This window comes from Perca flavescens, chromosome 24, assembly GCF_004354835.1.
Source record: "Perca flavescens isolate YP-PL-M2 chromosome 24, PFLA_1.0, whole genome shotgun sequence".
NCBI lineage: Eukaryota > Metazoa > Chordata > Actinopteri > Perciformes > Percidae > Perca > Perca flavescens.
The window spans coordinates 18,319,466-18,331,282 of NC_041354.1; the positions used below are offsets into that span (position 1 = coordinate 18,319,466).

Sequence of the window (11,817 nt, forward strand, 5' to 3'; positions counted from 1 at the left end):
ACACACACACACACACACACACATGCACACACACACACACACACACACACACACACACACAGACAGACAGAGATAGACAGACAGACAGACACACACACACACACACACACACACACACACACACACACACACACACACACACAGACAGACAGACACACACCCACTTTGTTGTGGTCATGGGGGTACTTGGATGGAACAGTATACAATGCAGTGGGGAGATTTATCAGGGACGTTTCTGTAAAGAAAGAAAGGTTGAAAAGTTTTTAAATATAGCCCTAAATGCCATAGGAACTCAGCGTGGACTTCATTTCCCAGTGGCCTTTGCGGTGGGACGACTAGAACGCATCCCTGAGTCGGTTGAAGCTCCATTTTACAGTAACATATTTAATCGGCGGTAAATTGTTGTATAAATAATGTGTAAACCCGCCTTTCGTCGGAGCATTTCACGCATTAATTTGTGTTTACGTAGGGACACACATCTCTGGGTTACTTTTTTGTTGCCCCCTGTCCCTCCTTACCAACCGTCTTCCTTGTACTCAACGCGGAAGCTACGAGCAGAGAGTCATGTCTGCGATTAATTTAGGTTGCACCTACAAACTTGTGAGCCATGTCATTTTCGACATGGATGGATTATTATTAGGTATTGATTAACACGTACTATGTGTGTTATATGCTGTTAGTTTTGTTTGTCATTTCACAAGAGAAGAAGATTGCGACTAACTGGCTTTGAGTCCGCGCGGTGAAGAGTGCACGCCGAACTGCACCGACAAAAGTACAAGTTTCAGATTTATTTAGACACGGCCTAAAGAACGTAGTTCCTATCACATCGAATTATTACTGGATGTTTTCTTGATATCTTACGGATGAATTCGGCTAACATATTATATAATTATCCGTGATACAAAGTTTAGAAAGTCAACGTGTACTACAGCTTAATTTACACACCTTCGTTCACAGCCTGATTCATACAACATTTCATTCATAAAGACATGGAGAAAATAGGTTTTTGAATGGCTGTTATGTGACAGTATTTTCTGATTTATGAAGTAATTATAAATCCCCTCTGTAAAACCTTTAACTGTAATATGTCAACAAAATGAAACAAGAAGTTTGAACCTGACTTTAAACCAATGTGTTCTTTTGCTGACATTTTTATCTTTATATATATTTATATTTTTTATCTCGTTTTGTTTGCTGTTTTTCTAAGTTTTTGTCTCATTTTGGACGTTCTTTTGTTGCTTTTTTCCAACGGTTTTGGCCTTTATTGTTGTTGTTTTGTTTGCTTCTTTTCTATATTTATATAAGTTAGGAGATATTTAGCAAGCTAATGCTTCTTTTGACAATCTTAACAAAGATATCTTAACACCGGCTGTGTGCTGTGGAAATGACCTTCCACTTTTTACTGTTGCTTTTTCCGCCCTATTCGGTCTCCTTGTTTTTATTTATTTTTGACATTTGTTTAGATTTTTTATGAAGGTTGCTTTCTTTGACTCTTTTGTTACTTTATCCAATGTTCACATATCTTTTTTCTGATGGTTTTGGATGGTTTTGTTGTTTTGTTGCCCATTTTCTAAAGATTTTGTTTTTAATAATTTTTTGTGTGTGCTTTTCTCTACATTTATATGCAAATCAGCCCATATTTAGCCAGCTAATGCTTCATTTGAATGTTTAACCAAAGATAAATATTTTTTTGGACCTGATGTTTTCTCAATGTTTTTGTCGCTTTTGTGATGTTTTTTTCGCCCAGCATATTTTGCATTGTTTTTCATGATTTTTGTGTCTTTCTTTAACATTTTTGTTGCCTTTTTGGATGTTTTGACACTTTTTTTCTGCATTATTTTTCTGTTTGTGTTGCCATTTCATGTGTTTCTATTGGTATTGTCTGATTTCCAGACACAGAGCGGCTGTACACCGTGTCCTTCCAGGAAGTGTGCGACCGCTTTGGGAAGCAGTACACGTGGGCGGTGAAGTCGTCGGTGATGGGGAAGAAGGCTCTGGATGCTGCCCAGGTGATCCGGGACGCTCTGGAGCTTCCTCTGACCGCCGAGGAACTCCTCGCTGACACCAGACGGATACAAGAACGCATCTTCCCCTCCGCTCAGCTCCTGCCAGGTAGGAGAAGACGCCGTCACAAGAACACGGCTTCAACGGCACGCTTTACAATTAAATAAGCAACTCAAAAGTGACAAAAACGTCATAAAACGTGAGGTATTACAAACATGAAATTGCTTTTTTCAGCTTTTCTTTTTTCAACAATTTAGCCATTTTGTTTAGCATTTTTGTCAAAATGTCGAAAAAAAGAGATAAAAACGTCAAAGTGGAGAAATGTGATTCTGCTGAGAAGCTCCGCCCCTCACTAACCTTCTTCAACACGTCAGCCTGTAGGCGTGGAGAAAAAATGGCTTCCAACCGGAAAAATCTAACAACATCCACCCCCCCATGTGTCTAGGCGTGGAGAAGCTGGTGCAGCATCTCCGTAACCATGGCGTCCCCGTGGCGGTGGCCACCAGCTCGGCCGGCGAGACGTTCCAGCTGAAGACGAGCCGACACCAAGACTTCTTCGGCCTGTTTGACCACGTCGTCCTGGGAGACGACCCCGAGGTCAAGAACAGCAAACCTCAACCGGACTCCTTCCTCGTCTGTGCTGCCAGGTTCAACCCCCCCGCTGCTCCAGAGAAGGTAACCTAACCGGTTATAGATGTCACATGTTTTAGGTCAAACGTTTTAAAAGTGACAAAAATGTCGTCAAAAAGGTTGGGGAAAAAACGAGAGAATAGTGACAAACGTTGAAAAAAGAGACCAGAACGCCAGTAAAGAAGCGACCACCATGTAAGGTAAAAAAGGACATGTGACGTGTAGTTCCATTTCCTGACAGGTGAGGTCAGACTACGGCGTAGCTTGGGTACCTGCAGGTAGCTACGTACGTAGCCACGGCGAAGGTTTACCAGAGAAGCAGAAATCAGCCCACCACCAGTCATCAGATAGGGCGGACATCGGCCTACTTTCTACACGCTGCCACTTTAAATACAGATACACTTTTAAAACTACTTTGAAAGATGGAAAAAAAGGTTCAAAATCGTCTGAGTGGTCCCTTTGTCAACCATGTGTCAAACTATATTTCCTAAATGTGGTTGTGTTTTGCTGCCTGTGTTTCAGCCCATGGCTTTTTATTTGCAGCTGACGCTTTGATCAGAAGCTCTGAGTGTTCATGTTTATACTTTCAGACTGCCTTTCGCAGTGTTGAGTCACCCGAAATATCTGCCGAATGTGTCTCTAAAAGCCAGCGAGTAGCAGTGTGAGGCCTGACCTACTTCCATCCAACTAGATCACATTAAGAAGGAGAAATGGAAGCACTACGCTGATTTAAATCTTTCATTTGTCTTTTTAGGAATATGCTCAATTTGATCCACTCTGATGCTTTGTTAGATAGATAAGAGAGAAGGTGAAGATGGAGAATTTTGTAAACCTCGTCAAAAAGCCAAGAAAGTTGAAATAGGCACAAAAAAATGACAAAAAGAGTTGACAAAAGCGACAAAAACAGTGTCATAAAAATCAGACAAGGTGACAAAAAACGTCAGAAAAAATGTGTAATAAAACCAACAAATGAATTGAAAAATGTTAAAGCGATGGAACAACGTTGAATCAAAATCTAATGCTAAAGGCTTCATGGTTTTTACAAATAATTGTTGAGTCACCCGAAATATCTGCCAAATATAAATATATGTCCCTAAAAGGGGAAATGAAGTGACAAAAGATACTCATGCACAACAATTCATAAGATATGATAATACATGACCGGTAAGTTTAGCGTCTTTACGGGGCACTAACAGGTGTCGAAAAAAGTGATGAAAACGTCAGAAAACGTGTGCTAAAACTCCGTCGTTGGCTCCTCTCTGATGATGAGTCATCTTTTCATGTTATTGTCCAAGTTTTTGTCACTTTTTCTGCCGATAAAACTGAGTGTATTAAAATCCTGGCGTTTTCCTCATGCTGCATTAACAGCTTAATCTAGAAAGGCATCTAATCGATACATATCCTCGCTAACTCCTCTCTTTCAAAAGGCAGAACAGGTCTGCTTGTGTCTGGTTTATTTAATGTGGAGCCCCCCCCACCCCTTTCTCTGGTGAGATATGAAACCGAGGCTCAGAGGGAGAATCAACACGGTGTTCACTGGAATAACCGATGATGATGATCACCGCCGGAGACAGAGAGAGAGAGGGGAGGGAGAGAGAGACAGAGATGGGGGGAGAGAGAGAGGGAGAGAGACAGAGAGAGGGAGAGAGAGAGAGAGAGAGAGACAGAGAGAGAGATGGGGGGAGAGAGAGAGGGAGAGAGACAGAGAGAGAGACAGACAGAGAGAGGGAGAGAGAGACAGGCAGAACCACAGGGAGGAAGTAAACAACACCAGCACTCTTCCTGATGGAGAAAACGACAACAGATAGTTTCTTTGGTCACTGAGAGACGAGAGAAGCCGTCAGACATTTATCGCACATTTCAGTCCACACACAGACCTGGACGGAGATTTCCTGTGAAATTGATTTGACGATCTGAATCATTTGAATACCTTTATGTGTGTGTGTTCTGTTCTGAGTACTGATCTCCACATCCACAGTACGTGCAGATCACTGTAGTCTTGTGGAGAGAAACAGCTGGAAGGGCTTTGAAACGCAGCTTGCCATTCCTAGGACTCTTTTCTCCATTTGTGCCCGAGGAGCTTTTGTTTCTGCTAGCCGCAGCGTGTCCCGTTTCCCTCCTGCAGCAAAGCAAACGTATCACCCAATGGGATTCACCGAGACGTTCAGCGGCCTCGGCGAGGGCGTGATGTCCACGCTCCGTCTGAGTCCAAAAGGTGAAAGAGAGAGCACTCTGCATGCTCTCTTTCTCCGCAGAGAGCTAAAGACATTTTTCACAACTCCACAGTAACCCTTAACAGAAAGGTGTGCTCCCCACTGGGAAAGGAGAGAGGCAGAGGTAACTAGAGCTGGAACAATTCCAAATTGTGCGATTAGACAATGATGTAATAGTTGTTACAGGCCTAGAGATAACTACTTCTAAATATTGTGACTTTTTTCCCTTAAAATTGTCATTTTTTTCTTCAAAATAATGCGACTTTGTTGCTGAATATATTGTGACATTTTTCCTCAAATATTGCGACTTTTCTCCTTAAAACAATGTGACTTTTTCTCCAAATATCGCATCCTTTTTTCCTCAAAATGACGCGACTTTGTTGCTCAAAATATTGTCTTTTTTCTTCACAATATTGCGACTTTTTTCCTCGGAGAGTAAACTCCAGAGTAACACGGCCGATGAGACGGGGAGATTTTAGTGACAGGTGTGCAGCCTGAATAAGATTAATGAAACATGAAAGGGAGCTTCATGCCCCCACTGATAGGAGAGGGAGAGAGGAGCGATAACTAGTTCTTCCCCTGCCATTAATCATACTAGGCATTAGATTACACCCGGGGAAGGCTTTCTATTCCACATATTCAAATCAGCTACAATTAGGACATGAACTTTTCTATCTGAACATTTAAATTGGCCCATTACTGCTCTGACAAAGCTTGCTGTATTTACCCCTTGCATATAGATTTTCCAATGGCTGAATTAAGGCCTTTGTGTGGAAATGGTAAATGTGCTTCTATGCTGCACTTCCCGGGGATCACACTCAATCTTTTCTACTTCTGCTGCATATGTTTGTTGCAACTCAGCCCTGATGTGCCTGTCCTCTTGATTCGTTACATCATGGCTGTGGATTTTGGTGGCGGTGGTCTGGAGGTGAACCGTTATGCTATGCTAACCAGGCTCCGAATCACGCCTATAAGGTCCGTGTACGTTTTGATAGTTTGTTTTTTCGTTTGAACCACAAAACAAAATAAGGAGAAACCAGCTGTTTTTCGTTTGTCGTTTCAAACCAAAAACAAAGAAACGGTAAAAAAAGACGCTGTTCACGTGGTTTGAAACGACAAATGAAAAACAGCTGGTTTCTCCTTATTTTGTTTTGTGGTTCAAACGAAAAAACAAACTATCAAAACATACACGGACCCTATAAGCTAGCAAGCCAGTGACCTAGTTTCCCCCTTATGTGTTGTGGTAGAACTAAAAGATGTGAAATGCAACCTTTCCTAACGCGTTTGGGCAAGTTGGTTGTTATGTTTGCTTGCCCGACGTATTGTTTTAGTTGCCCAAAATATTGTTTTATTGCCCGATGTGTTGTTAACATGTGCTATTTGGCACTTTATTTGCCCAATGTCCGGTTTAATTGCCCAACGTCTTGTTTACTTTCCCAACGTTCCTGTTTACTTGCTGACATGTTGTTTACTTGCCCGGTGTGGCGTTTACTTGCCCCTGGGCCATTGGGAAACCCTTGTTGTTGATGCCTGCCTCTCTCAGCTCAGCCAACCCGGGCGACCAGCCCGCTCTTCGACCCAGATGTTCTGTTTAAAAGGTGTACACACAGTCCGTCCGTGGGGGGTGTAAGAAGACCACTTCCTCCAGCGCTGATGGAGCTTCTGTCCCTATTCAGTCTGTACTTGTTCGCCGTGGCTCTTTCTGTTTTCCCACCTTTAGAAATATTTGATTCCTGTTTGACTGACTGACTAACTAACTGAAGAAATCATCAGTGAAAACCACAGAACTCAGTTCTCGCCTGTTCTCGCCTCAGAAACGTCCTTGGATCCCTTTAGCCTGTCTGTGTGACCTTTGACAGACGATGCTAACACTTCTACTTTGAGTCTGTCTATCGTTAACGCCGGCTTTATTTAGATTTCTGCTCTCCACAGACCGAGCAAAGGGAATGTTACACACCCCCTCGCTCACGCTGCCCTCGGCTGCAGGATCATTCCGGAGATGTTGTAGACAATCTGTCACTGTCACTTATTCATCAGCGGCTGCATGGTGCACATAACACGTGGACGCGTCAGCTTGTTAAAGCCTCACATCATGCACATCAGCCACGACTGTAATATAATAAAAGCCAGATTTATTATTGCTTCTGTTGTCTCGTACGTCTTCCTTCCAAAAGCAGCAACATCCCTGAGTAAAGCTCATGATCCTTCTACACACAGCGGGCCAGTCAATCATAAGAGACGGAGCAGCTGATGCATTCTGGGAAACATGTTTTATCCAGGCCAGTAATATCTCTTTTTATTTGTGTAGATTACACAACTGTGTCCACCTGTTATCTCAGGTTCTGTAATCCTTCCCCGTGCGTGCGTGTCTGTTTTCAGCAGATTGAAGGGTCATTCCTCCATCTCGCTGGGTAATTACCAGCTTTAATTGCTCCAGATTAGAGGGATTAGGGAGGGCCCTTCATTGTGAACTCACGGCATTTCCGCCGTCATTGTTCCTCCGGTTTCAGGCTTAGTGACTTAACAGAAAAAAAGCACCTTGAAACCACATTGAAAATAGGCACTAGAAAAAAACTAATTGTTAAAGAAAAAGCACCTAAAACATTGAAAAAAGCATTACTAACATTAAAAAAACGCAGAAAAACGTTGAAAACAAAAGAGACAATTGACTCTCGGCCTACGTACGAGGAGCTATAAAGAGTTTTTTTTAGTTTTTGTAACTGCCATCTGTACTCGGCTGCGAGCTGGGCCTTTTTCACCCATTCATGTTGAAGCAGATTAAAGGGTCATTCCTGCAGCTCGCTTTAATTGCCCCGTTGTGAACTGTCGGTGTTTCCGCCATCATTGTTCGGCGTCCTCCGGTTTCAGGCTTAGTGACATTACAGAAGTCAGTGAGGGTTTAGAGAGACTCTTTGTTCTGCCAGAGTATTAGAGGAAAAATGAACAAAGGTCCTGCGAGCCTTTCTGTCTGAGATTCCGCTTGTTTTGGGGCGTCTGTAGAGCTTAGGACTCGTTGTATGGCTGTTTAAAGCTGTGTTCAGCCCAATAATAATAATCCACCGATGTTAATAAGAAAGGAAACAAAGAGGAGAAAGTGGCAAGAGCGTCTATAGAAAAACATTGAAAAAATGCTCCAAAAATTTAGAAAAAGGTGTAAAAAAAAAAAAAAAAAAAAAAGGTTGACAAAGAATGGCTGAAAAAGTGCCAAAAACTTTGAAATTGTCTTGAGCATTTAAAAAAGATTGAAAAAAGCACTTCAAAAAACATAAACAAAACAACAAAACAACAAAAAAGTTGAAAAACTATCTTAAAGGTCCCATGGCATGAACATTTAACTTTATGAGGTTTTTTAACGTTAATAGGAGTTCCCCCTGCTAGAAATGGTGATAGGTGTAAACCGAGCCCTGGGTATCCTGCTCTGCCTTTGAGAAAATGAAAGCTCAGATGGACCAATCAGGATTCTTCTCCTTATGAGGTCATGAGAGAGAGAGACATCATGGCTTTCAAACGAACAAAGTGGCAGTTGGTCAAGATACAGTATTAGGGGACCACTAAGGTCTATATAAAAGAGACTTCAGATACAGTATTAGGGGACCACTAAGGTCTATATAAAAGAGACTTCAGATACAGTATTAGGGGACCACTAAGGCCTATATAAAAGAGACTTCAGATACAGTATTAGGGGACCACTAAGGTCTATATAAAAGAGACTTCAGATACAGTATTAGGGGACCACTAAGGTCTATATAATACAGTATTAGGGCACCACTAAGGTCTATATAAAAGAGACTTCAGATACAGTATTAGGGGACCACTAAGGTCTATATAAAAGAGACTTCAGATACAGTATTAGGGGACCACTAAGGCCTATATAAAAGAGACTTCAGATACAGTATTAGGGGACCACTAAGGTCTATATAAAAGAGACTTCAGATACAGTATTAGGGGACCACTAAGGTCTATATAAAAGAGACTTCAGATACAGTATTAGGGACCACTAAGGTCTATATAAAAGCATCCAATGAGCACCATGTCATGGGACCTTTAAGAAAGCATTTAAAAGGTGTTTAAAAAAGAGTCGAAAAATGCATTAAAAAGTGTCTTAAACTTTTAAAAAAGCAATTAAACAAGCATTTAAAAAAGCGTAGAAAGACTGTTTTCACCCCTTAAAGCAGCCTTCTAATTGCCCCTGCCTCTCTCATTTTAAAGTGTTGAACAGTTGGTATTATCTGTTCCTCTTATTGGATCCCAAAAAGTGATTAACCTTGTGCTGATGGTTCAGCCATATTCATTTACTGCAGCTGTTTGAGTGTCCTTGTTGAAAATGTGCACAGTTAAGTATTTCCAATGCCATTTAGCTTCCATGTTTTCCATATTTTCACTCGGCTCGGCATTTCGCACGGAGTCAGTTCTGGCTCCCAAATGCTGTTGTCCTTTATCCATTTCCCCAAAAAGACGGTAGCAGACGGGATTCAGTGCAGCAGCGACAGTTTGTTTTAAACCAGTCGCTGCTGCACTGAATCCCACAGAAAGACACTTTTCTTTGACTTCTAAGAGTAGAAATGCTACTTCACTGTGGTGAAGTTATCACTATAATGCTCTAGTGTATATCTTTTGTCTATCTTTGTCCGGGCCAAAAACTAACGTTGCTCTGATACCCACAACAAACAGCGTTTGCTCTAGCAGCAGCAGAACCGAAGAGAGCCGATGGTTCCTCTGCTTCACTCGCCGCTGGGAAGACCGCGGTACTGGGAGATGGCCAACCAGTCTCTCAGGAAAGAAGTCTCCCTACAGTGGGAGCAGAGCGACTGAACGGCCCGCTGCTGCTCGTTAGCTAACGTTAGCTTGCCAATTTCACCCACCCAGCATACCTTCATCATACACTGGTTAGCGAAAATTTGCCAAACAAACTCATCTGGCGATAGCAATGTGCTTTCCTATGATGTGACAAGAGCGTGTGAATTAAACATTAAGTTGTTACATTTTACTAATTTAGAAGCTGCCTAGTAAGCTACCTTGTTGTTGTACCTTGCTTGGGGGGGTAAATGTTTAGCAGTGCAGAGGGCGCAGAGAGAGAGTCTATTACGGTCTTTATATTAAATATCACGGTGTAGGATATTAGTGTATTAAAGTTAGTTTATTTTGTAATGTGTAGGTATGTAGAGATCTTTTAAAAGACATGTAATTTTTGGAATAAATACACCTACACAAGTTATGTATATCTCGTTGTACGTTTGCCATCTTATGGACATCCAATCATTCGAACATGTGTGATTTTAGAAGGAACCTTCGGACATCATTTTTAGACTAGTTATGACAGCTCTTCATATGTGTTGGATTGATCCGACAAGATGAAAAATGAAATGAGCCTTGGGTGTGCCTGTCATGGTCGTTTGTTTTCCTCACTCGAAATTTTGAAGCTGAACAGCCAATCGGATGAATCGGCTGTTCATTCGACAGCCGGTGACGCGTGGTGACGATGCGGGACACACCGCACAAACTAGGGTCGGCCCAACTAGGACGGACATTTAGTTGTTTGTCTGTCTTCTGTCCTTTGCTCAGTGCCTGGTGTTTGAAGACGCTCCCAACGGCGTGAAGGCGGCGCTGGCGGCGGGGATGCAGGTCGTGATGATTCCCGACGACAACATGGACCCGGGTCTTACCCAGGAGGCCACGCTGCGACTCCGGAGCATGGAGGCATTTGAGCCGCAGCTCTTTGGCCTGCCGGCGTTCGACTGAGCCGGAAAACCTAAAACCTGACGTTTTAGAGACAACTAATCCATTCGTCCAGAAAATAATCCACACATTAATCCAGGGTGAAAAGAATAGTTAGTTGCTGCTCTAGCTGCCCGTCACTTTAGTTTCGGAGCACCAGAGGGCAGCGCGGGTATTTAAACCCTGTTTTCAAAGTTTCTATATCAGACATTTGGGTTTCTTTCAACCAAATTTTCCCAAAATAACACGTATGGTTCCATACAATGCTCTTCAAGAGATCTCTACTTTCACTGAATTCTACGGGTTTTATTTTATGGCATTATCCTGACTAATCTTTGACATATCTGTGATTAACCATTACCTTCATTCCTCTGATACTGATGATGATTGAAATAAGCACCAAAAACATTGGAAAAAAAATGAGCAAAACGTCGAAAAAAAGAAATGTAAAAACATCTCTACAAATGGTGTACATTTTGACCCGGGAGGATAACACAAGGTTTACAGTGGGGGAAATAAGTATTTGACCCCTTGCTGATTTTGCAGGTTTGCCCACTTACAAAGAATGCAAAAATCTACAATTTTAATCATATGTACATTCTAACAGTGAAAGACAGAATCCCAAAGAAAATTCCAGAAAAGCACATCATATGAATTTATTAAAATTGATAACCATCTGATGAGGAAAAACAAGTATTTGACCCCCTGGACAAACACCAAGTATTCTGGCTCCTACAAGCCAGTTAGTCTTTCTTTAAGACACAGCCCCAATCCGAACCAATTATCTACATCAAATACACTTGCCTCACCTCGTTACCTGTATAAAAGACACCTGTCAACACCCAAACAACCAGCATCCAACATCACCACCATGGGTAAGACCAAAGAGCTTTCTCACGGACATCAGGGACAAGATTGTTGATCTGCACAAGGCTGGGATGGGCTACAAGAGAATCGGAAAGCAACTTGGAGAGAAAAGATCAACTGTCGGTGCAGTTATCAGGAAATGGAAGAAGCACCACACCACCGCCAACCTCCCTCGGTCTGGGCCTCCACACAAGATCTTGCCTCGTGGGGTGTCCCTGATCATGCGAACGGTGAGGAATCATCCCAAAACCACAAGGGGGGAACTGATGAATCAACTGAAGGCAGCTGGGACCACAGTTACAAAAGAAACGGTTGGTAACACACTACGCCGTCATGGATTGAAATCCTGCAGCGCACGCAAGGTCCCCCTGCTCAAGAAGAAACATGT

General features: G+C 42.3%; 1 protein-coding gene across 1 annotated transcript; it reads left to right on the forward strand.

The window, feature by feature from the left end:
• The first annotated feature begins 373 nt into the window (after nucleotides 1–373).
• pudp (pseudouridine 5'-phosphatase) lies at nucleotides 374–11,038 on the forward strand. The gene is made up of 4 exons (XM_028572323.1): nucleotides 374–640; nucleotides 1,894–2,112; nucleotides 2,450–2,679; nucleotides 10,410–11,038. Exons 1-4 carry the CDS (start codon nucleotides 565–567, stop codon nucleotides 10,584–10,586), a joined length of 702 nt encoding a protein of 233 aa, XP_028428124.1. The 5' UTR covers nucleotides 374–564; the 3' UTR covers nucleotides 10,587–11,038.
• The last annotated feature ends 779 nt before the right edge of the window (nucleotides 11,039–11,817 follow it).